The sequence below is a fragment of the Chelonia mydas genome, chromosome 10 (assembly GCF_015237465.2).
Source record: "Chelonia mydas isolate rCheMyd1 chromosome 10, rCheMyd1.pri.v2, whole genome shotgun sequence".
NCBI lineage: Eukaryota > Metazoa > Chordata > Testudines > Cheloniidae > Chelonia > Chelonia mydas.
Window position 1 is genome coordinate 9,582,413 of NC_051250.2, and position 25,041 is coordinate 9,607,453.

Sequence of the window (25,041 nt, forward strand, 5' to 3'; positions counted from 1 at the left end):
TTGTAGCATTGCAGCTGTTCCACCTCCCTACAGATGCAGGGAGAGCGCTGCATCTGTAGGGAGGTGGAACAGCTGCAATGGCTGAGCTTGCAGAGGAGGGAAAGGAGCTCCCTATGGATGCAGCGCTCTGCCTGGAGCTAGGAAAGCCAGCAGCCTCCCACTGTGTCTGCAACTCGTGGCTGAGGTGAGGCCTGCTGTAGCCTCCAGAGGCTAAGGCTGCCCTCTCAGCACTGCTCACAGGCCACAGCTAGCAGGAGAAGTGTCATGAGGTTGGCTCATGCTAAGGCCCCATTGGTAGTCTATTATACTACTGAATGAGCCACCATCTGACCTTGTATTTTAAGGCACGGTATCTGGGCAGCAGTAAGTATAGCATTGTGCATTCTCAGCTTGGTTTGCGATAGTGGAAACTCATAGTGCGCCCTCTTTATAGTGGTCAGCAGTTCATTGGTGTTAGCCTCAGACATACCGGCCTGTATTATTTATTAAGTACTCAAAAAGGGCCTTGCTAAGGTGGTCACTGGGTGGAGTGAACAGTTTGGTAAAAAAGCAAGCCATGAAGGAACAGGAGAAATCTTTAAATCCCCCTCCCCACCCAGGGCCTCAGCTCCTGGGTTATGTGCAGGGAATATTCAGCAACTATTGTGACTTGAGGGAGTCCATCCTGGCTTACAGAAAATGTCATATGGGTGATAATTTGCATCTCTCAGTCTATCTGCTTTCTGTTCCTTTCCAGAAGAAGCAGTCCTGCCGGAAGAGACAGACCAGGGAGATTCTTCAGCAAACATCCCTTCTGCTCCAGAGAAGACCGTCTGCCTCGGCAAGCAAAGTGTGAAGGGGTCAAGGAAAAGCCAGCAGAATCCAGCAGGAGGATCTCCCCCACCTGCAGAGGAAAAACGGAATAAAGCCGGCAAAATGAAGATCTCTGCTAAACTTCATAGCCCACCTCCGCCTTCTTTTCAGCCTCCTGCATTCAGCAATGTTCTTGGAACGGAATCCTACAGTGAGCTCCCAGGGGCGCTGGGATCCTTCAGCTCCAACGACAACCCCTCCGGGAAAACCAAAACCAAGAAGGGAAGGCCTGCTGAGGAGTCGCAGGAGTTTGGTTCGACAGCCAAGGCTCAGAGAAAGCAATTGGACAATGAAATCCTCATCAAGCTGGACCATGAAGGAGTGATGTCTCCAAAGACGAAGAAAACAAAGGAGGCCATGAGGATGCTGGAGGGGTCAAACCTGACCAGCAGGAGGGATGGCAAGAGTGTCCTGGGGCTGGGCTACCCCGCTGCGTTGGGCAGTGAAGCCAAGCAGAAATTGTCAAGGGCTAAAGCAGCAGAGGGGGAATCTTCGGCTTCTAATTTTGGAGGCAAGGATCAAGAAGTCAAAACCACCCCAGCGACGGCAGCGGAGGAGACTGAAAGCAACAGCAGCGGTAGCAGCTCAGAGTCCGAGGGTGAAGAGGAAGCTGAGAAGAACGGAGGTGAAGCTCAGGACAGCAGCTCAACCAGCTCCAGAGCTTCGACCCCTCTGTCTTCATCTAATTCCTCCTCCTCCTCCTCCTCCTCTTCCAGCAGTAGCAGCTCTTCTTCGTCCTCCTCCTCATCCTCGTCATCAGCATCATCCACCTCATCTTCATCAAGCTCCAGTTCCTCCTCCTCTTCCACCACGGACGAAGACTCTTCTTGTAGCTCAGATGAGGAGGCGGCTGATGCCCAGCCGAGCTCCTCAGTCCAGCAGGCTCTCGCTCCGAAGCAGACCAAGCAGGCAGGAAAATCCCGCGTGTCTTCTCACCCTCAAGGCCAGAAGCCGCCGCCGCCGCAGCAACAGCAGCCGCCGCAGAAGCAACCGCAGAGCAGCAACAAGAGCAGGCCCAAAAAGCGGGAGGGGATCCATCTGCCCACCACCAAGGAGCTTGCCAAACGGCAGCGGCTGCCTTCGGTCGAAAACAGACCCAAGATTGCTGCCTTCCTCCCTGCACGGCAGCTTTGGAAGTGGTTTGGCAAACCCACCCAGGTGAGCGCGGCCCTCTGGCTTGTTCTTTTGGCTCGTGACCTCTGTGTTTTTATAATCCCCATCACTTTCTACTCTGTCTCCTCTCCTGCCAAGCCAGCAGTTTCATCCCCACCCTCTTCCTGGCTGGCGAAGGCATCCCCTGGTGGTGAGTTTTGGTGCATTCCCAGCTTGGTTTGTTACCGGGGTTACTCCAGGCAGGCAGCAAGGAAGATCAAAAACGTTTCAGGCAGATTTACAGCAGACATCTGGAAAGATCCTCCAGGAGCAGCTGCAGTGCATCTGTTGGGACTGTCCGGCCCCTCTGTCCTTGAGCATTGGCTCCTAGCTGTACTGAAACCATAAACAGATAACGCTATCTTTTGGTGTGTTGAGGCCTTTAAGTTTGGCGCTGTTGGTTTGTTTCTGGGGGAGTGGACACCCCACTGAAATCAGGTCACTATATACTCCCCACTCCCTTCTCACTAAGGGGCTCTCCGATCATCCTTTAACCATTCGCTTTCTTTTGTGACGTTTGCCGCTGTGTCACTTGCACTCTGGCCAGGAAGGGATAAATGTCTGCCATCATTGCTGTTCTCTTTGTTGGCCAGCAGGGGGTGATTAAAAGGGGGCAACTCGGTGTCTTTTCCAAGGTAACATGCCTCGTCTGGACCCACTCACTGTAGAGGTGTCCTTGGGTTGCTTTGCCATGCCATTGGGCTGACCCAACAAGAAAGCATAACTGCTGGTGCTCTAATTATCCGTAGTGGGATGCGGGCAGGGAGCGCAAGCTATCCCAGAGTGAGGGGATGAGTGAGACTGGTCTGTACCTAATATTCTGTTCACTCAGCTTTGCGCTCCTAATTTCACAGAGACGAGGAATGAAAGGGAAGGCCAGGAAGCTGTTCTACAAGGCCATTGTCCGTGGCAAGGAGATCATCCGGATTGGAGACTGCGCGGTCTTCTTATCAGCTGGCCGGCCCAACCTACCCTACATCGGCCGGATCCAGAGCATGTGGGAGTCCTGGGGGAACAACATGGTAGTCAGGGTCAAGTGGTTTTACCACCCAGAAGAAACCAACCCTGGAAAAAAGCTCAATGAAGGGAAGGTATGTCAACCCAACACTGCCCACCCTGTTTAATGGCCACGCTGCAAAGCTTTCCTCACACCTTCATCCTGTCGGGGATGGGGTGACTCATAGGTTTTTTACTAAGTGCAAAATATAATTTGTGACCAGCAAAAGGTGAACATGGAGATTCTGTGCGATCAAAGTCGTTGGTGGATGGACGTACCTGGGGTTTCTAAAGCCACTTGAGAGGGAGAAGTGTTTTTTATACTTATAAGACACAACTTGGAAACACAACGAGCAGCCTTTTGCATGAGTCCATCAAACTTCTGTTTGTTCCTGGGATGCACAGAGCAAAGTGATATATTCCTGCCGTCATGTGAAGGGTGAGAGGGAAGCCCTCGGTGTACAGGAAGGCTATGTGGGCCTGGTGTTCAGAGGTGCCGAGCACCCACAGCTCCTGTTGGCATCCCTGGGAGCTGCAGCTGCTTGGTCACTCTAAAGATCAGGCTCTGTTTAAGCTGACGACTCAAGGTCAAGGTGTAGGCTGTGGGAATGCACATCTTTAACTGGTGAGGGAGGTGCCTTTGAAAGGTACTAACTTGCCTGCTTTAACTTTTCTCCCTCTCCATTTCTCCTGGTTGACTGCTCTCGGTGTAGCGTTGGGATCAGAAATCTGGGAGGAGCCTATCTACCACTCTGCAGGCATCCAACCAGAGGAAGGACTTCATGGAGGTAAGACAGGGGTGCAGATGGCAGAAGGGCAGGCCTTGGAGAAGGTTTTTTGATACGTTGTTGACCGCTCTGATCTTATAAGCGGAGCAACAAATGTTAATGAGGTAAAGGCCATCTGATCTGATCTGGTCCAATTCTGTGCTGAGATGAGCATGATCCCCAAGTCCTCGGTTTTGGCAGAGCATCTTACAGAGGGGGAAGGTAGCCTGCAAAGATCCATATGTGACCATCCCTGGATTTCAGTGGTGTTTGGCACCAGCCCTGTCATTCAGGCCCATCTTTGTTTTATTTCATTTAAATTCTGCCAAAATATCGCCAGACTGATTCTGAGGTTCACAGAGAGGCTAAGAAATATGCAAGATGGCGACCGAGTCAGTGGATTTGATTGAAACTGGGGAAATGTCACACTGTAAAACCCTTCACACAGTTCAATTTGATGGCCTGTCTCACTGTGGGGATGCAGCAAATAAACCTCAAGATGTCACCTTCTGCATCCCACCATTTTCACTCCCTGTGTGTAGCTCTCAGGTCCTTCTGTGGCATGGGGCACCTAATCTGTAGGAAAGGGGTGTGTTCTAAGTGGTGTGGCATGTCCACTAATGACTCGTTTCCTCTCTGTCTCCCCCCACCCCATTCCTCTAATGCAGCGAGCGCTGTACCAGTCCTCTCACGTGGATGAAAATGATGTCCAGACCATTTCTCATAAGTGTCTGGTGGTTGGTCTGGACCAGTACGAGCAGATGCTAAAGACTAAGAAATACCAGGACAGTGAGGATCTGTACTACCTAGCAGGGACGTACGAGCCCACGACAGGCATGATTTTCAATACAGATGGCGTCCCAGTCATCTGCTGACTGTCTAGGAAGAGGGAATTCAGGGACATGTGCCATCGGCCTGGAGAGTTCCGATTTCCCTTTGGAAGAGGAGCACGGCGAATCTGAGGACATGCTGTTCATACAACATGATTTATTTCTTTCCTGCTCGTGACGTCTGTGTCGCACTATGGACAGGTCTTCAAAAGAAGAAGAGAGAAAGTTAGGGTGGGGAGGAAGAAACCATAGGACTTTCTGAAGATGCCTTTGGGATAGCATTGGAGATTGGACCCCATCGTTTTCTGGATGAACGGGGTGGTTTTAATTAAGACAAAATTAACCAGCTTCTTCCTTCCCCCTTCTGCTCGTGGAGGGTCAATGATTCTCAGATCCCTGCACCAGCAGAATAACATCAAAACAGAGGAGGCTTCTTTTGTGTCGCTTGACCCCCTGAAAAAGTCAGAGGATGACTGGAAGAACACCTACTAGCCTTCAGGATATCTGCATCTCCTTCCTTATAGCTCCTTCCTTGCTAACTGCACATGCCTTTCTGGGAAGTATGAGGTGGAAGAGAAAGGAGCCGTGTCTCTTTAAGCGCCTCGGCGCAAACAGCAGGCACACCTTTAATCAGCTTCCCTTCCTCTAAGTCTGCTGTCTGGGACCCAATGGAGAGTGGACAGCCAAGCAGGAATGGAGTCACTCGGACACAGAGCTGTTGACTGATGTCCCTTCTGGGTTACGAGGAGTTGGGTAGAAGGAGAGAACAGAATCTCAGTATCTCTCATTGAGCAAATTGATTAACTCAGTAGATTCATCCAAAAAAGGAAAAAATGTCTGCAATGGGGGGTAGGGAGGAAGGGAAAGGGGAGGGCTGTAATCCATGAGGGAGGGCACAGGGGTGGAGTGTAACGAACAAAAATATCCCTTCAGGAGGTGAAATCAATGGGGAAGTTGTGGCAACCTGCTCAAAACGAGGAAGCCCCTTCTTGCGGCTCAAAGGAGGCCATAGCCCATCACTGCTTTTTCACACAGGTGCAGCACCTCGGCTTTCACATGGAGATGAGGGGCTGCGCTCTCCCTGGGTGTGAGGCTCCTGCAGTTTAAGCAGAAGGACACACAGCTCTCTGCTCAAAAGGAATGAGATGAGAACTGCCCCCAGGAGTTTCCGTGCAGGAGATGCATGCTGCATGTCCACAGTGGGGGCCAGAACCAAGCTGTCATTGGGAGCAGGCATTCAGCTTAATGGGTCCATGTGGACAGTCACCCCGGGGCTCATTGAGAGCAGTCAGTCTCCCTCCTCCAAGCAGCCGGCCCACCCATCTCATTCATCTCTCACAGGCCTGAGCCTTCAGCTTTGGCCACTTGCCTTCAAGCAGCTGCTTCAGGGAGCCAGGTTTGCAACCCGAAACACCAATACACAGACCTGCCTCTCCGGGCGGCATGCAGGGAGCCAGGGGAGTGGAGCAGAACAAGACCATGGCGGAATGTCCTTGCACTTAACTGAAATCTCACGAGATGCACTGATCTTTGCAACTAACCGATTCGCACTACATATTTCTAGGACAGCGAGATTGTTCCAGCATGGATGGGAGCAGAGTGACCCACCCATCCAGGGGAGAGATACTTACAAGGACAGATTTTTAGCTATCTGCCATGGTACTATCTGAGTACTAGAGACTTGCAGCCTCTATGGGAAGAGCAGAGGGGCACCCCCTAAAAGATGATCCCTCATACTTTAAAAGAACCACAATGGTGCTGAACTCCGGCCACCTCTGCTCCAGCCCACGGCTCACCAAGACTTGGTGGATATTAATGTTTCTAAACTGTACAGTTTTAATGTACCAAAAGACTCTAAACCCTTCTGTATTATAAGTCTTTAAATGGATTTGACTTTTTAATTATAAATATAAATATATATATATAAAAATATAAACTTTTTAAAACTGTGAAAAAATTATGAAATTATAAAGAAGAACACAGTCTGACGTTTAGAATATTATTTTTTATTTCCAGTTGGATTGTGAATGTAAATGATCTGGGAACAGGCTCACACAAACAGCCACACACAAAGTGTACTGGACTTATAGAAGCAAAATTGTGTGAGCGAATTTTAAAGAGAGAGAGAGAGAGAGAGATTTTATGCTAATGTTAAATAGAAAGCACTTACTGCCCAATGCCTTCTATGGAACACAAGGATTTTTCAGACAATCGAGAGGAAAGGAGAGCCAGGTTTTTGTCTTTTGTTTTCTGTTTTTGTTTTTAATTTTTTTTTTTTTTTTTTGGCATTATGTTTGTTGGAGAATTCCGTGTGACCGTTTTTCATAAAAAAGAAAAAAGTCTATTGGAAAAAATGAAGCATATTTCTTGGTCCTGTTTTTTAGAGTTGTGTGTGGTTTTTTTGTCGTCGTGGTCACCTATCGTCTGCAGATTGGGGATGCGTACTGAGGGAATGTGGGGTCAAGTCCGTCCTGTTGTGTCCCTGTCTTTCTCCCCCCCACTCCCCTCTCCCCCCCCACCACACCATGGCAGCCAGGCCCAAGTGGTGAGTGGAAGCGGTGGGATTGGCCACTGGGTCGCTGCTCTGTTGCAGCAGCTACCTGAGAGCGCCTGGCTGGGGAGGTCGCAGCAGGGGGCCATCAAGTGCATAAAAGGTTGTTACAAGGAGGAGAGAGCAAAATTGTTGTTCTTAACCTCTGAGGATAGGACAAGAAGTAACGGGCTTAAATTGCAGCAAGGGCAGTTTAGGTTGGACATTAGGAAAAGCTTCCTAACTGTCAGAGCGGTGAAGCACTGGAATAAATTTGAGTAGGGAGGTTGTGGAATCTCCCATCATTGGGAATTTTTAAGAGCAGGTTGGACAAACACCTGTCAGGGATGGTCTAGATAATACTTCGTCCTGCCTTGAGTGCAGGGGACTGGACTAGATGACCTCTTGAGGGCCCTTCCAGTTCTGTGACTCTGTGATCCCCCTCCCTCCCGGGACAGGGGCAGAGCAAGCCAGAGTGCACCCCCCACCCCTGCATGCTTGGCCCCTGTCACCGGCAGCTGAGCCCAGTCAGGGAGCCGGTTGCTGCTGCCACCCCCCCAGCCAGGCTCTCTCAGGCAGCTGCTGTGGAGCCCAGAGCAGCGACCCCAAGCAGACAGCCTGAGCCAGGGAGAGCGGCTGACCATGCGGCGGGAGTGGGGTCGGGGCAGGCGCAGTAGGAGGACAGAGCCCCTCCCCGCCACAGGGAACATGGGACAGGCAGAACGTGGCAGCCCCGGGCTGGGCACAGGGCAGGGGAAGAGGTCACTGGGCAGAGGAGATACATGGGGCAGTCACGTGTCCTCCCTTTTAGATTGTGCCCCCTCCCTCCCTGTGTGGAGGCACGAGGGAAAGCCCTCCTGCTCCGAACAGTGACTGTTGAAGTGGTACCCTCGGCCTGATGGCTTGTTTCTGACTTCTTGATCCCATGTGTTCAGTTTGGTGCCGCTCCAGGGAAGCGCACGCACATTTGAATCCATCCCTCTTTAGGAAAGTGCTTTATGTATGTGCTTAAGTCCCATGGGCTTCAATGAAAACGAAGCGCATGCTTAAGTGCTTTCCTGAGTCTTTGTGAACAGAGAGGTCTCTTCCAACTGCAGACTCAGCGTAGGATCTCAGCCAAGCTGCACTCTTTCCTTCTCTAAACTCCGTTCATAAAGGTTCTGCGGGCCAAATCATGCCAAGAGTTACAGCCAGGCCACTCCGTTGCACAGGTGTGAATGACTGCATCAGTCTGACGGTTTCCTACATTTCAATATGGAACAGAATCCTCAGCTGCCTCCGAATGGTGTTTGCATCTGCAGAGGTAAGAGGCAGCAAGAAGCTAGTTTATGCTCTGAATCAGTAAAGCCCTTAAGTATGTGTCTTAACTGAGGGCGTCCGTTGTATGTGCTGATTCAAATGCACACAGGAGGCCAGGTGCTGAGTGAGGTGGTGCCGTTTTTACTGAGTCACTTGTCCGTGTAGAACCGTGCTTTTAACACCAACCAAGGGACCAGCACAGATTGCTTTGCTTGATGGAGAGGGTGTTCTCATAAAGATGGCTAAAATTGGGCTCATTGTCTTTGGGGAGATGGAGGTGTGGTCTCGACACAGAGTATCTCCATGTCAGCGTATTTGCTTATGCACTAAGATTTACCACGGAGCAGCCGATAGACCAGGGGGTCCTAAACACTGGTGTATATACCTGTATTGGGCCAGCTCAAGACTCTCATATGCACCCCTCCTAATGCAGCTTCTGGGCCGTGCCCTGAAGCACCCATGCTGTCTGCACTGTAACAGACAATGGAACTTGGGCTGCTCCCAACCTGAGCCCTGTGTGCTTGGGAGGAGCCATGCCTGGTAAACGGGCGTCGTTGTCCAGGACCCTGTGCTATTAACTCCTCTTATGGAGGATTTTTGCTCTGCCGTTGGCATTTTATCCCCATCCCTTACTCCCTACACCAAGTGTTGGCTGCTTGTTGCAGGCAGCTGCCATCAGCTGGGTCATCACCGTCCAGCACCTCTCGCTGGACTCAGTCATCTCAAACACCTCTGTGAAAATAGGACCATAGAGAACCCGTGGGCCCAAGCTCTCGGTCGGCTTCCTCTCTCCTCTGTGTCTCCAGATGCTACTGGGCAAGCTACCGGGCTTCACCCCCTTGCCATGAGCAGTGTCTTGATGGCAGTGGCATGTGGAAATTTGTAGCAACTTGCCAAATTGGATTTTTTTTTCTGCACATGGAAAAGCAGCTTTGCCAATGTGTTCTGCATGTAATGTATGGGGGAGGGTAGAGAACACTATGGATTCCCCCCCCACCACCATAACCCCCTACTACTTCACCCCCAGCCTTCTCAAAGATGAGAGGTTGCCCTTAGCAACTGTTCTGCTGCCCTGGCTTGTTGGAGAGGAGGGCTGGATTGTCCCTGTCATCTCCCTGTGACTCAGCACAGCCCCCAGACCAGGGTGTCCAACTCTGTTGGGGCCTGGGCGCTGAACTGAAAGTTGTCCTTGGCCCCAGGTGGGGAAAGGAGTGAGTTAATGTGTCCAGGAAAGGCCAGGCAGAGTCTGGCTTGCTTGGAGCCTCTGCCCTGGGCAGGGGGGAACAAGGTGAAAGGGGTATTGGGGAAATGGGCATTGGTCCTGCACTGCCCCCAGTCTGGGTTGGGGTGTCTGCTTCCTGGGCTGTTCCTGCAGGAACTGCATGGCTGGACTGTGCTGGATGCTCCACTACCAGAAACCTGCGGAAAAGCAGAGGAGCTGATAGAGCGCCCCTGCTGGCCCCAACCACCTCCTGGCCAAGGCACAGGTATTTTCAGTACCTGTGATGAGACATGGGGGCTGCACCTCACTGTCCCCTTGCTTTTCCAGGAAGGACAACGGGGTGGTAGCAGTTCAGCATGGGAAGATAACCATTAGCGCAGTAACTTCCTGCAGGAGCCAGATGTAGCCATCTCTAAGAAGCTGCAACTACCAGCCAGGGCTGCATGGATAGGACGAGTCTGCCATGGGGAGCACGCAGCCTAGAATGAGATGGGCCAAGGCAGTGGCTGGAGGGGGGGCGCAGGGACAAGGACAGGAGATGTCTGTTAAAATGAGACTGGACAGAAGGGAGGCAGTGGCTTTTCCCTGGTTAAATGTTGGCTGCCTTCAGCATGTAAGCAGCCCTGATTCCCACCCCAGCTGCTCTGGCCAGCTCAGCTAAGCCGTGGCCTTTCAGCTGCAGCTCCCATTAAAATCAGTGGCGGCAGGCACCTAAATACTGCAGAGGCTCAGGGACTAGCAACAGTTGCTGGCTGGCTGCTGAGTATCTCCTCTAGCCAGACCTGCCCCCAGCAGAGAAAGGAAGCGACCTGGGGCCTGCTCTCCGGTGCCTTTTACAAAAACCAGAGTTTATTTGTCAGCAGACACAAAACAGCAAAGTGACAACTAAGACAGCGACACAGAGACTGGATGAGGCCCAAAACCCCTCCTGAGAGAGACACGCATTAGCGTCCTTATCTTAGCCCAGCCCACGGCTCTGCGGCCCTGTGGATGCAACAAAGACGTTTCAGCAGCACTCTGGGATAAGGACACCGGCACACACACACGCACGCCAAGGGGGGAGCCAACCCCAGAGCGAGCCAGGATCCCTCACAAACCACCCTAGGGTGACCAGACAGCAAGTGTGGAAAAATCTGGACAGGGGGTGGTGGGGTAATAGGAGCTTATATAAGAAAAAGCCCCAAATATCGGGACTGTCCCTATAAAATCAGGACATCTGGTCAACCTAAACCACCCTATGTGTTCAAGGGAACCTGATAGCAGCTGGGCTGAGACATGATGCTGCTTCCATCCTGCTATGTAGTGAGTATCCCCTTAATTGCCTATCTAGCTTGGCCCAGGGTGGGCGGAAAAGAGCATACTGAAAGGTGCCAATCTCAAAGTGTGGCTTGGCATTAATGTAGCCCTACGTTTATGGACACACGCACACACTGGACAAGCAAGATGGGAGGCTGCACGTGCCACTAAACAGTCATATTGCACCTGTAAATCCTGCCGTTCAAACACACGATTTGGCTTTGATAAGCTGTTACAGGCTACAAAACGGCATTGCTCAGCCAGCCCAGACCATGTTTGCTTAGTCGCAAACCATGTGTTAGTGAAGCAGCTTGTATGTGTCACATGACTGGCTCCTTCACACAATGCCACTTTATTTGTCTTTTCTGCAACTCCCCAAATCACCTATTTCAGCTGAGATATTCAACGCTCCTGCAGGGAGAGGCTACGGAAAGGCAGCTGGGAATTGTGTGTCCAGTTCCCCTCCGGGACTGCAAATTTCAGCCTTCTCTTGCAGGCTGCACCATGGCATTTAAATGAACAGTTAAGCCCAGTCTTAAAGTTTTTTATAATGGGTGTTGGTGGGGCGGACTGACATAAATTGCACGCTAGGCTTTTCCTGGAGCTGACCAGGGCCCATCAAAGAAGATCATGAGAGACCCAGACTCATTCTAACACAGTTTAGGCTCCCTTCCATTGATGGGCCAAGCGCTGAGCAAATCTCGCCAAACGTGACCGGTCACCCCGATTAAAAAAGAACAAAACAAAACTGGCATTTGCTTTGCCCATGTTCAGGCTGTGTTTTACAGCTGCTTTCCATGCCATGCTAGCAAAGGCGTTTGCTGACAGGCCAGACACTTTCAATCAAATATTGCAGGCTAGTCAAAGGCAGTGGCTTTTTGAATGGGAAATGTGAGGAGTTGCACCCAAGCTCTTCTCATCCAGGGCGGGAACACCACAGACAATAGTGTCTCCCTGGGTTGGCCAATCAGAATGAACTAAGAGACCCGCCCCCCCCCTCCCCCATATGTCAAATACACGCCAGCAATGGTTGCTGGACAAGCTACAGGACAGAGTGAATAATTTACGATAACAAATTGGTTTGAGAAAATGGCAGCGGGACGCAAGGGTAAACGGCCTGATTAGCTCCTACACACTCAGCTCTCGTTAGACCCATGCTCACATTCTGTAACGACCCAGCACTGGCCAGGGTGAGCGCATGGCCCACTGACATTGATGGTGTTGTAAGCGCTGTGATCATATCTGCAGTGTTGGCGGAAACAGAGCCTGCCTGGATGCCTGTCCAACAAGCCATGTGTGTCCCGCCATGTGTGCAGCACAGAAGGGCTGAGGCTGGACACCTGTGCTCATCGGGCATGGCCTTTCCCCTGGAAGAGGCAAGGGAAACCAGCAAGACATTGCCCCCCTCCCCCCCCAAAATGGGGGGGTTGTGTGTGCAAGTAGTTTGAAAAAGCCTTGAACCTGCTGTGTGCAAATGAGGGTCTAGTACACGAGGCCTGGCCAAGCGCGTGTTCAAAACTGTGGTCTAGCTCCGTTCCCTGCCCGGGGTAGCGTATGATGGCACCACCACCGTTTGGCCCCATCCACCCTGGCTGCCAGATCAGCAGCCCATGGTGCCATGGCAGTCTAAGCTGTGCATCCACCTGGTGTTACGGCCCCGCAGCCACAGGGGTGAGGGTCACCTCCTTCCACCCACGCCAGGCCCATAAGTCGAGTTCTTATTTGTTGTGCCACAGGCCTCAGCTACACTGGGCTGTCGTGCGCGTGCACGGTGGTCACAGCGGGGTTAAATCCCAGTTAGGGCGTGAAAGGCAGCTGGGAAAGCACAGCGGGGCAACCAGCTTTGGCGTCAGCATGGCTCGCAGTTGTGCGGCGTGGGCTGGAGGGCAGCAGACAGGTAAAGTGGAAGGTAACGGCTCAGCGGCCAGTAGCTGGCATGCGCACCTACACAGCACTGTTCCTGGGCTTTGGCGGCCTGATAAAACGTGTGTTTGGCAAATAGCCTCCTCTGTCCAGTTCTTTAAGTAACACTCTTAGCAGCTAAGAGGCATGGGCCTCCCTGCAGCGCAAAAAAGACCCATGATGGGCATTGCCCTGCTGTACCTGTGGCCTCTGTGTAGGGTGGGGAGCAGAGTCCCTATACACCACAGCTGAACCTATGCTTAGCAACTACCCACTCTCCAAGCCAGTGCTTGCAGATGCCCTGATCAGTGTACATGAACCCAGCCAATTGGGCGCCCACCCAGAGGTCCTCCCACACGGTTGTTCACCAGAAGAGGAGCAAATGGGACAATGAGAGGGGAAAGGGGGAGCGCGTGGCCATCTTGCTGCACTCGTTCCTGCTAAGCACAAAGTGATGACAGGCCAGTACTAACGTCCCTCTGCCACCAGCATTCACAACCGGCTCAGCCTGAGCCCCTGACCAGCCCTGTGGCCAATCTAGGGCCTTGGGGGTCACAGCCCCCTGGCTCTTGCTGCTGACTGATGGTGCGTCGTCTTTGACGCCAGTGGTTTGGAAGAAGGGAGATCTGGCTGCTGTCGCTGTGAAGGGCTGATTGGCCAGGACCAGCAACCATGTTGTGTTGCAGTGGTCATGGCTTTGCTACAATATGAAATCGCGCTCTCCACCGATATAAACCTGGTCCCGCTGCATAGGGACGAACACGCTGGAGGCGGCTCGGCATGTTCTGAAAGGGTTAGGCCGCACAACATGTGCCTGTGCCTGACTCTACTCAGGAGGGGTCAGATGGATGGAGCAGAATTAAGTAGTTGGTTTCCCCTCTCACCCCCCCCCCCCCCCCGCCTCCCCTCACAAACACTGGTCCGATCATGATCTTCCCATGCATGAATCAGCAGGCTGGGGCCCTCACTGAATTTGCCTTGGCTGGTGCAAGAGCCTGGGGGAGCTGTGGACACTGGAGGCCACCGCTCTTGATGACATGACCCCCAGCAGCAGGTATCGGCGCAGGGCGGATGATGGGGGCAGTGCCATGGGTGTGGCACTGTCTCCTCCTCTGCTGCCCTTCTGCAGCCATCTGCACAGGAAGTGAGGGAGCTGAGAACAGAGGGGCACATCCACATGCTGGCCCACTTGAGTTGATCGCCCAGAAATGGCTCCAAACAACTGCCCTGGCCCTGGCAGACTAGGCCTAGCCACGTTCTAGCTTGAGGCTGGTCAACCCTGGCTTGGGAAGCTGTGTTAATCATGCTCTGTGCCCCTACGGCAGCATCCAGCTGATGCCCTCCATGTGCTTTACAAATACTTCTGGGAATTAACCGCCCCATACCCAGTGAATGTACCAGCAGCGGCTCCATTTCACAGCTGAGGAAACTGAGGCCGTGAGCAATGTGAAGGGACTTGCCCAGGGGACCAGTGGCAGAGCTGGGCATCCTCTGATGGCTAGACCACTCTCCAGCGGCCCCTTCCTGGGAAGAACAGGGTTTAAAACTAGCCCCGGCGAATTCATTTCCCTACTTACTTAGCCTGACTCCAACTCTCAGCTCCTCTGATTCACCAGCTGTCCCTGCAACAAAGCTGGGCCGCTCTGAGTGCGAGTGTGTTTGCTGCCCTGTCCCTCCGCTCAGTGTGTCTGCCCTGCTCAAGCGCGCTGGCGGCCATGAGCCAAGGTTCTTTTGCAGCGCACATCTCTCCCGCTCACAGAAGAGACCGCCCAGGCCCAGCTGAGAGGCAGGGGTTGGCAGGTGGAAATGGAGCCATGTGCTTGTATTCCCTACAACGCCACGTACTTTTTGGCCGCATCGCTGACTCTGGACAATTGACACGATGCCAAATATTTTATTATTTCTTGAAAATGTATTGATTTCCTTCGCAGCAAATAGGACGGCAAATGAGTCTGCATGGCTGACACACAACACGAGAGCTATTTGAGGAGGAAAGGTGACAGCTCGACAGTTCCTGGACCGTTTTCGGGTGCTAGCATAAGAAGGGACCTGATGGCGCATCCACTCCAGCCCCAACCTTCCGCTAGGTTTTGATTCAGGCCCTTGGAGCAGGGCCAGCTGTGACGTCCGGCTCCAGAGCCAACCTCCCTCAGCGTGTGGGGAAGGTGGTTTGGGTTGGGAGGCGCTCTGAAGACAAGCCAGGCCCCACCAATCCATCGGCGACTCAAGCAGCTCTTCAGAGCACAACTCTCTTGAAACAAGGCAAGCCCAGTCTGTGGCTACTTCGTCACTAGTGCTCTTTTTAAAAAAACCGTTCCGCCTTGGTCATGGGCTCAGGGCTAGTTTGCCTAACGTGCCTGGCTGCCGTTAGCTACAAGGCAGCCTGGCTCCTGACCGTGCCCCCGCCGGCTCACCCCAACAAGGCAGCCAGAGGTGGGCTGGCAGGCTGCGTCCTCGCTGCATTAGGAGCGGTTGATACGGCTCATTTGCGGTCCATCAGCCAGCTCAGCACTGAGGACGTTTTGTTCAAGCTAGTGCTCCATTCTGTGGGAGCACACCATGCTGGCAGACAAGTGTTGCTAGGTTACACAGAAGGGAGGACTAGGCCCTTCCACTGCAGGAGAAATTCTCTGGCCTGTGCTATGCAGTCGGTCGGCCACCCTAGAATATGATAATAATCCCTTCTGGCCTTACACTCTATGACTCTGAATAGACAGCAGGGAAGAGGCCAGGAAAGGCTGGCAAGGAACCATTAGCTGCAAAATACTAGCTATGATCATGAACAAGGCTTTGTGGCCATGACTAAAGTCACATGGCTTTGAGACTGCAGGCCCTGGCCACTTAGGGTATGTCTACACTGCAATTAAAATCCCGCAGCTGGCCCATGCCGGCCGATTTGGGCTCGCAGCGCTCGGGCTGTGGGGCTGTTTAATTGCAGTGTAGTCGTCCACGTTTGGCCTGGAGCCCAATCTCCACGAAGTGGGAGGGTCCCAGAGCTTGGGGGTACAGCCTGAGCCGGAACGTCTACACTGCAATTAAACAGCCCAGCAGCCCAAGCCTGTGAGCCCGAGGCAGCTGGCAGGGGCCAGCCGCAGGGTATGTCTAACTGCAGTGTAGACGGACGCAAATGCAGCCTGTGATCACCCTTGCACTGTAACTGCAGGGGATGGCCAAAGCTCAGCACCGTGACTCGATGACTTTGTTTAATGGTTAGTTTCACTGCCGGTGACAACTGATCAGGTATTTCTAGTCAACTGGAAGGGTGACCCAGGTGCAGGCAGACACACCTGTGCTTGGTTTGATTCCCCTAAGGAAAAATCTATTGAATTCCCCATAAATCACTTATACAGCAGCTCTGTATTAAAAAAAAAAGGAATATGACATCCTCTAAAATAGAGTTAACATATTACAAAATGAGCTACGGTCATTTATAAAATTTATGGAGCAAGCAGCTAAGTGTGTGTGTGTGTGTGTGTGTGTCTCTCAGTATTTGTCTGTTATCATGTACTTTACGATCTAGTCCAAAGATCACAAACTGGCCAGTGTGACACCGTCTCTCTACTTTATACAACCATGCCTGTACTTTGCAGCTCTGGCCAATGCAGGATCATCATGCAGATAACAGAACTCAGTGGCCCATACGATGCTCTCCCTGGACTCAGTGATACGCTATTGAAAGAGGAGACGGGGAACACCTGCAACACCACTGAGCATTCAAAACTCATGGAGCAGGCTCCTGAAAATCATGAGAAAGGTTTAAAAATCATGAGATTTTTAAAAATATAATAAAATTTGGGTTCTTTTTATTTGCCTTCAGGGATTTGGGAGTTCAGGTTTTCAGGTCTGTCTCTACAACCAGGAGCACTAGAAATTTACAGTCTTTGAATTAAAGCTAAGGTTTCTAACTTCAGGAGCTGGGGGCTTTATGAAGAACATCAACTGCCAGGAGCCTTGCAAAAGTATGCAACTTGGAGTTGCAATTTACAAGGCATTTACAAGACCCATTTCAAGTCACCTTAATCGCTTATGCAGGACTGAAGCAAGCCTTGATTGGGGCACAACCTCTGTGCCTCTCTAGGGCCCTGCACATTCAACAGAGAGGCAGTTCTAGTTACTGGGATGGTCTTTTATGGGGAGGTGTCAACAGTGGGACTAGGTCATGTGGGCCCCACATGAGCTCTGTGCTAGTTGAGATGAAGAAGCCACTCCATCCTAGTCTCCAGTGACGGTTCTGTTCCCCACCCCACCCTCCTTAACTCCTGACACTGTCCCGTGGACCAGAGTGGAACCGTCACTGAGCACGTGCCTTGCTCTGGGGGGTGGAACGAAGAGGGGGAATGGGAGAGCTAATCCCTTGGGTCTTTCAGGGTGGGTGACAGGTGGAGCAACTGTGACTCCAAGGGCAGGAATTCCAAGTCCATCACCACACTGGGGAGGCTGGAAAAGGAAGAAGTGAAATTTCGAGACGGCTCACTCTGCACTAGGAAACTGCCTGGCCATCAATCCCTGCCCAGAGGTGAGCGCAGTGGTGGAAGCTGCAGTGTGGAGAGGACACTGGGCCTTTTGCCTGCTTATCACCCACCCCTACTTCAGCATTTGCTAGTGTAGACAACACCACTTGCAAACTGTACAAGCCACGAGTGTAGACAGATCCCCAAGGACAGCAAAGCAGCTGCTCCTAGGTTGCATTCAGCTCAGCTCAGGACCAGTCATTCTCTTGGGAAGGGGCACACCCCCTCCAGCGTTACACTCCCAGGGCCACGGTACCAAACACCGGGCAGATCAGTTGTGGTGCCTGCTATTGATAACTCCTTCCCTACTCCTACCCAACTGAGGCCAGTGGGGGTTTGGCCAGTGATTACAATACAGTGTCTCACTCTAATGGAGCATCTCTCTGTCACTGCAGGTCTTTTGCCCTCCTCCTGCCCTCCATCAGGCTCTCTCTCTCTCTCCTGCTTTCTTCCGCCCCTCTATCACCACCCCCTCACCTTGCAATCTGTCTCCCCACTTTCCCTTCATCTCCTCTTTGCATCTCCCTGGCACACACACTCAGCCACGTGGCGGGCGCGCGCTGGGGCGCTGTGTGAGTTGTGAGGCAGCAGGACGGTGCTGGGCGGTGGCGTGTGCTGCAAAGCGGCTGCGTGAGGGGTGTGACGACCAAGAGGCTGGACGCTAGGATGGTGGTGGGATATGTAGAGGCGGTATAGCCAAGGGGTTCATTTTACGGCTGGCATTTGTATCTCAGAGCCGAAGACCACCACAAACGTCTGACACAAACGCCATCACGCTCTCACCAGTATCAGCGCCCTGTCCTTTGTCTGCACACGCTCTCTGGGTCAGGGTGGGTGGGGACACCCCACACCCTTGTACAAAATCAGGGACCTACACCCCAGGAGTCTCCTCCCCGCTCTGCCCTGTGGGGTGAAATGCTAAGGCATGGGGTGCAGCGGCCGGGCAATCCTCACTGCTCTGTCCCCCAAGGAGCTGGAGCCCCTCCAGTCATGAGAAACAGCTCCATGGCAGTGCCAAATATCAGCTGGACTTTCTAATGCAGAGCTTCACCACAATTCACTCCCCATCCTGGAGTCACCTGGGAACAGCCAAGTGTCGACAGGGGATAACATCCCAGTCTAGAGACACAGCTGGCTGGGAAATCCCGGGGCCAAGTTTATATCTGGTTTAACACCCTGGACTTCAGTGGTGTTACACCAGGCATGCGCTAGCCCCACTATATCCCCTAGTGGGGATCCACTTGTCTGTAAAGCTCTGCTCCACAAATCCAGCGCCCCACGAGGACCTTGCAGGGGTGTGGTGGGGTGGGGTGGGGGGGGAGATGAGGCCAGCTGTGGAGCACTGAGCTCGCCCCCAGGAGCAAGCAGCTAAGTCGGGGGGTGGCCATTTCAGGGCGACACCCACTGTCACCCCCAAACTTCTGTGCCATTGCTGAAGCCCGTGATGACTCCCGGCAAACACCCCTTGGCCCTGCCTGTGGCCAGCTTGCAGGCCTGAGGATAGGCTCCAGCCTTTCAGCCCATCAGGCCAGGGGCCTGGAAGGGGGATTAATATTTCAGGGATCAGATTTTGGGTAGGGTGGGAATGGATTAATAAATACAGGACAGATCATTCCCATTCTCCTCTCCTCCCCAGCCCAACCCACCTGCCCCCTTCTGCTGCACCCCGTCCCGGCACAGAGCTTCTGCAGCCCCAGCCGCATCACCCGCTCAGTACCCCGCCGTGAAAGAGCTGTTGTAGGTTTCAGTGTGGAAACAGGTACTGTGAGACGTACTGGTGAGGCTATAGGCGAAGTAGGCCACGGCAGAGCCCAGTGTCAATCCGGTCATATAGGACACAGTCATGGTGTTACCTGCAGGAGAAGGGGAACGGAGAAGAGAAGCCAGGAGGTTAACCCTCATCTGCCAGACAAGCGCGCATGGCTCAGACCCTAACAGGGTGCCAGGAAGTGTCTCCACTCATGATCCTGGGCCCCGCCGGATTTGGGACAGAGGTACCCTGCTCTAGCTCTAATCTGTAACATACCCCCCAGAGCATATTGCTGGCAACCCACCACCAGTGCCGATGGTGATGCTCCCAGGCCAAGGGAGCGCGAGGGTGCATCCGGTCACTGGTTTGTGCCCTGCAGTGGATAGGGTCGCAGCGGTCTGGAGACGCAGTGGTATGAGCTGGGGTGGGGAGCCTTAGAGCAGGAATTGGATCAGCGTGGGCAGGAGACAGCCACCTGGAGGGGAGCTCTACAGGGGCCAAAATGATACTACCCTCCCCAAAAGGACAGCAGGATCCTCACACCCGCGTTAACCCCCTGCCCCTCCGCTGGACCCTGTTGGGCCAGAGAGAGAGCCCTGAGCGTAGGTGCTCTTAGAAACTGGGCTTCTGGGGAATGACTCCCAGACTGGGCTGGTGCCACTGGATAAGTCACGCTTGGTGCGGGTGCTGCCTGCAAAATGACATGCAGGGCAACCAGCACGTCAGTGCACAGCCAGGCTTCGTGCAGAGGCCTGCAGCCCGGACATGGCCTCTGAGCCTGTGGGGTAGTGCAGGGATGAAAAGGAACAGGAGAGGGACTCAACCGCTCACCGAGGCCTGCCTCCCACCCACACCCACTTAATATTTGGAGTGACCCAACCGCTTCCTCTCCCCCCACCCAGGCACAGCTGGTCTCTCCCTGCCGTGTAACGTGTAACCGGGATGGGACTGGTTCCATGCACACGGCATCTTTCCCCCCACTGGCCTGCCCACACCTACCACATCCCACAGCAGTGCCTGCAGCAGTGCATTCTGGATACGTCTGGGCAATCTCCCACGCTCCCTCAGCTGCTGCTTCCAGGGGCACTTGGGGCAATGCTGCTGAAGCAGCGGGCGAAATCCCCTCTCATGCACACATGTGGGACGTTGGGGGACTGACTAACCCGGTTACAGTGGCAGGGCCCAGCCACTCAGTGTGAAACGCAGGTGCCAGTCATGTTACAGGGTCACGAGCAACGGCAAACCACAGCGCACTATCTGGTTAGGAGCCACATGCTAGCCATGGGGCATGTGGCCATGTGTTAACCCAGCGAAGAACTCAGCAGCAGCTCTAGTGCAGATGGGCCCGAAGGCAGGAGCAGTGACATGGGTGGGGCAGTACAGCCTGGTCCCCTTCTAACCGTGGGAAACACAAATGGAACTTGTGAGGCTGTGGGTCCAGCCAGCACTGCCCCTGCCTCCCTACACGGCTCCCATGAGCGGCTGCCATGTGTCAACACATTATTCCTCCTACCTGCCAGCTCCCGCTGCTCCGGGCTCACTTTGCCAGCAGCTAGGATCATGGGTACGCTGCCAAAGTACCCGTTGGTGATCCCCATGAGGAGGGAGAAGATGCAAGGCCAAGCGGGGTGGTTGAAGGTGGGTTTCCCACTGGGGTACACGCACATTATAAAGAGGGGAATGAAAATCACTCGCAGACAGGAGTAGATGAGAAGGTGGGTCCCTCTCCAGTCATAAGGCAAGGCAGCCAGGATCTAAAACACAGAGGGAAAGTCGCATTGTGTTGCAAAGCAAAGCGGCTTCTGGAGTAAAATCTAGATCAATAAAAGATGAGGCTGTTCAGGAGGCCGGCCTAGACTGAGTGGCAGTTCCAGAGCAAAAAAGCCACTGGAAACAAACAGGTCTCTACTGTGGGATCTGAAGGAATCCAAACCTAGCCCATCTTCAGTTACAATCCACCCCCATTTAGACCAGACCCTCCTCCCATACACACACCAACCACACCTTTAATAACACCAGATCAGCAGACAACCCGGTTTGAACGGATTGCTTTTCTAACAGCAGGGGAGGGACGACAAAGTCTGTAAAAATATGCACAGCAGGAAGTCATGAGCCTCCAAGCCCAGGGCCTGAACTTGGGCAATTGACTCCCAGTTCTCTTCCACAGCAGGGTAGACTGGCCATCAGACAAGACGTGTGCCTTAGTAATCTACTGCCCATCTGGCACCTCAACTGCTACCCACCCTCCCCAAAGAAGCCTGCACAGGAGGTCTAGCCAGGACCCCTCCTACCTTGCCTACAAAGTCCGAGAGGTTGAAGACAGCCATGATTAAGATGGGGAGCCACTCCCCAAGAGTGCAGTTGCGGATCTCCGACTCCAGCCCAGGAAAGAGGCACAGTGTGATGAAGTAGGTCATGGCTATGGAAAGCATGTAGGCCCAGATCACCCTGGAGACAACGTAGCGATGGAGCATCATGTCTGGAGGAGGACACCAAAGCAACTTGTCAGCTTATTACTAAACCCACGCTCTTGCCCCTGCAGAGCACGGCAGTGAGAGGTTCACCTCCACCAGCCTTGGCCCTGGTCTAGGGGTGCTCACAAAGGCACTGATTAGTTCTGCATGTGAACGGATGCTTTCCCAGCATGCGGCAGAGATGTATCAATCCAGAAGGCCACCCTGGCTTCTGCCCTCAGAGCTCTGACCCCATCTCTCACATTAGAAACCCATTTGCCCTTGCCAGACTCCATTCCCTGAACTGTGGCTCAGGTTCAGGACCGGTGTAAACAAGTGCTGTTCAAATGACTTCAGCAGAACTCAGGGCTGAATCCAGCAGGCCCCGAAGCAGGCTCTCTGATTTCCATCGGACGCTAGAGCGGTATGAATGCTGTAATTCCACATGTTGTGTACACGCCACACCTGCAACTCCGGGGAATAGCTAATTTACACTCGCTGTGACCTCCCTTTCCTCCCCTTCCCCCTGTGAGGGCAAAAAGGCAAGAGAGACGGCGGTAGCTGGCAGTGTTATTTTATGTCCAGTGCTGGCAGAAATGTTCCCTCAGACTCCCTGTGATGTGCAGCATGGGATTACCTCACTTGGGCCTAAAAGTTTCTCGGCCTCCACTGCTGTTCAGCGCCATGTGTGTTGGATGGGTTCCGCCTACCACACCAGAGGCAGCTGCATTTCAGAGATGCTGTGCGTATCGAGACCGCAAAGTGTTTGGGGGTGGAAGGTCTATCCTAGGGATAGATGTCTATGGCTGCCATCACAGTAACCTCTGAGTGCCTCGCAGACACGGATGAGCTAGGGGCGTGTTTTCACCCCCTTTGCGCAGATGGGGAGCCGAGGCATACAGAGAATAAGTGACTTGCCCAAGGTCACCTCAAAATGCTGTGGCAAAGCAGGAGCTGAACCCAGCTGTCCTGAGCCTTTAGTAAAAGAATATCCTTCCTCCCGCAACGGCACGACAGAAATGCACAAGCGGCTGCAGTACTATTAAAAGGTGACAGTTCCACTTTAAATGGCAGCCTCTGAAAGCCCCTTTACGTGAGAGTGGGACTAGTTGTCCCTGCCAGCTAGAGCAAAAGACAAGCGCGCTTGTCAGAGTGAGTGCCAGGGAGAGCCTGGACAGCCCGGCTAGCAGGTCCCTGCAGCTGGACACAGGTGTCCTACCTCGGAAGCTGGGCCAGCTCCTTTTGATTCTTGGTCGAGGGACGTCAAACCTCACGTAGGTGCCGCTGCCAGCCAGCTCAGCTTCATGCCCCAGGCTGCCCGGAGGGGAGCCCACCTGCCCACAAGGCCGATTTTCCTGGGGAAAGCACAAGAGGGATCAGGGTAGCGTTGAGCCAGGGGGTATTTTGCAAAGAACAGCTCAGTGGGAGGAGGGGGAAAGACTCCGGGAACTTATCCACCTTGATGTGAGACCCTCCTGCTGTCACTAGCAAAGCCAGAATGGATGAGGTCAGTGGCTATAATACACTCCACCCAGGAAGCGTAGAGGACAAAAGTGGGGAGGGGAAACATGGGTTACCAGTTTATGTGCCACGCTAGGACATCCACCGTTACTGTATAGATTTATATACAATACTTCAGCGTCTCTCTGCACCAATGCACCGTTAGAGGGCACCACACATCTCCTAAAAGAGGGGCTCTCGCAGTTTTCCATAGTGCGCACAACAACGGAAAGCAGGTTGTCTTGTAGGCCCATCTCCGCTCCCATTCGGGGCTGCACAGCCCACCTCCCCTCCCATGCCCAATTGTGTACCGTCCCCCTGTGGCACCCTCGGCAATTGTTTGCACAGGACAGAAATGGTCGGAAAATATTAAAATGTCTTTTTAAAGTCTAATGTCACAGCTACAAGCAAAGAGCAGGGGCCAGCGGGCAGATATCAGGCGGCCAACCAGAAAGTGTTGAACCAGTGACAGGGTGGCAACCCCCGTCCTACAGCGAACTGGGATGCAGGCCAATTATCACACTCATTTAAGAACGTCGTCTGTGAGGGGCTGGAGCGCAGAGGGCTGCATTTCTAGGGCAGCACTCTGCCTGCGAAGCTGAAGGAGCAGCCCTGCTAATGCCCTTCAGCAGGGACTTATGTGGCAGACAGACTGTGATGAGAAGCAAAGCATGGTTCTCATGCCAAACAACTGACACCACTGGTTGGAGATGGTCCCATGGGTCTGAGGGCAGATGCTGTGCGCCAAGTTCTAATTCAACTCTGGATTCTGCACCAAAAGGCCGCCTGGACCAAACCAGTGCATCTTTGTACCTTTGTCAGTCCTTCCCTTATCCCTTGGAGATAGCTTCCCCAGCACATCGGCCTCAGGCCAGCAGCTGGAGGCCCAGGTCAGAGGCAGCAGAATCCCAGCGGCATCTAAAAGCCCCTGGCACACCCGCCCACGTAGCACAGAAAGGGAGACTTACGAATCTGATGTCCTCTGCAGTGACATCGTGGTGAACCCTGTATCCGGTGCTGTGGTCTGGGACCCCTTTGCCCCCAGGTGCGCCCTGCCGGGAGCAGGCGGTGTAGTGCCGGACGAAATGGGTGCGCTTCACCAGCAGGTGGAGAATGAAGCACATGAGCTCGATGCCGATGGAGATGAAGAAGAAGATGATGGTGTTCTCCTTCTCGTCCGACAGGAGGAGTTTGGTGAAAATGCGGCTGAGGGAGATGATGACCCCCGCAGTGCCTGAGAGGAAGAGAGCAAAAGCAGGCCCGTCGGCACAGGGGGTCCAGGGACAGCAGGCAGCTCAATGGCCGGGGCTGCAGAGGCATTCTGGTCCGGGTTTGAAACCCAGGTTCTCTGTCCTGACAAGGACAGAACCCAAGATGTGACTCGGTGGCCAGGCCGGGCCAGTGTTGGCCTGGCCCCAGAGAGGGGCACTAACGTGTACCAGAGTGGGCTGGTGTGTGCTGGGTGAACTGAGAACAGATGTGAGCCACAGGCTACTCTGTGAGCCGAGACGATTTCTGTCAGTAAAGCTGATTCCCTAGTACTTCCCCCAGCAACACAGAACAGGCACCCAGTCCCGGCCCTGTTTGCTTTGGAGTTAGTGGCGGTGGGGGAAAGTGAGCGGAGAGGCCACTTTCCCCTCACTGCAGGTATCTCCCTGACAAAAGGGTGAGGCACAGGAACTGTTTGTTCTTTCTCCCTGCTCTGAGACAGCTCACCTACTGCTGGGGGAAATACAGGGGAATCGGCTCTCCCCACACATACCTGGCGCTGCCCCCTTGGCTGGCAGCCCCTGGCAATGCTCGTGCTTTGCTCTCTTGAGTGTTAGCAGCCGCACACACGCAGAGCAAAGGGAAACAGCATCAGATAGGCGCATGCACCCCTCTGCCAGGCAGCGTATTTCCCCGAACAACCCAGGAGCTAGCACTAGGCAGAGTTACAATGCCAGGCTTTTCATGCCACTCTGTGTAACTGGAAGGGACA

At 53.4% G+C, this 25,041-nt stretch overlaps 2 protein-coding genes across 16 annotated transcripts in view; one reads left to right on the forward strand and one right to left on the reverse strand.

Moving 5' to 3' along the window:
- TNRC18 (trinucleotide repeat containing 18) overlaps positions 1–6,975 on the forward strand; it is a 93,148-nt gene extending 86,173 nt beyond the window's left edge. For all 12 annotated transcript variants that reach the window (XM_037911752.2, XM_037911754.2, XM_037911753.1 and 9 more), the window contains 4 exons: positions 737–2,010; positions 2,859–3,095; positions 3,714–3,788; positions 4,436–6,975. In XM_037911752.2, coding sequence (XP_037767680.1) covers positions 737–2,010; positions 2,859–3,095; positions 3,714–3,788; positions 4,436–4,642 — 1,793 coding nt within the window. In that variant the 3' untranslated portion in view covers positions 4,643–6,975. The remainder of the gene's footprint in view (positions 1–736; positions 2,011–2,858; positions 3,096–3,713; positions 3,789–4,435) is intronic.
- A 661-nt stretch (positions 6,976–7,636) lies between these two features.
- Positions 7,637–25,041, reverse strand: part of SLC29A4 (solute carrier family 29 member 4) — a 34,297-nt gene continuing 16,892 nt past the window's right edge. For 3 of the 4 annotated variants that reach the window (XM_043524698.1, XM_037911049.2, XM_037911051.2), the window contains exons 7-11: positions 24,029–24,294; positions 22,780–22,915; positions 21,399–21,586; positions 20,621–20,861; positions 14,725–19,210 (exon numbers count right to left, since the gene is read on the reverse strand). In XM_043524698.1, the coding sequence (XP_043380633.1) occupies positions 19,068–19,210; positions 20,621–20,861; positions 21,399–21,586; positions 22,780–22,915; positions 24,029–24,294 (974 nt within the window). In that variant the 3' untranslated portion in view covers positions 14,725–19,067. Of the gene's footprint in view, positions 8,423–14,724; positions 19,211–20,620; positions 20,862–21,398; positions 21,587–22,779; positions 22,916–24,028; positions 24,295–25,041 lie in introns of those variants that run through there. The other variant, XM_037911050.2, reaches the window with a different exon arrangement.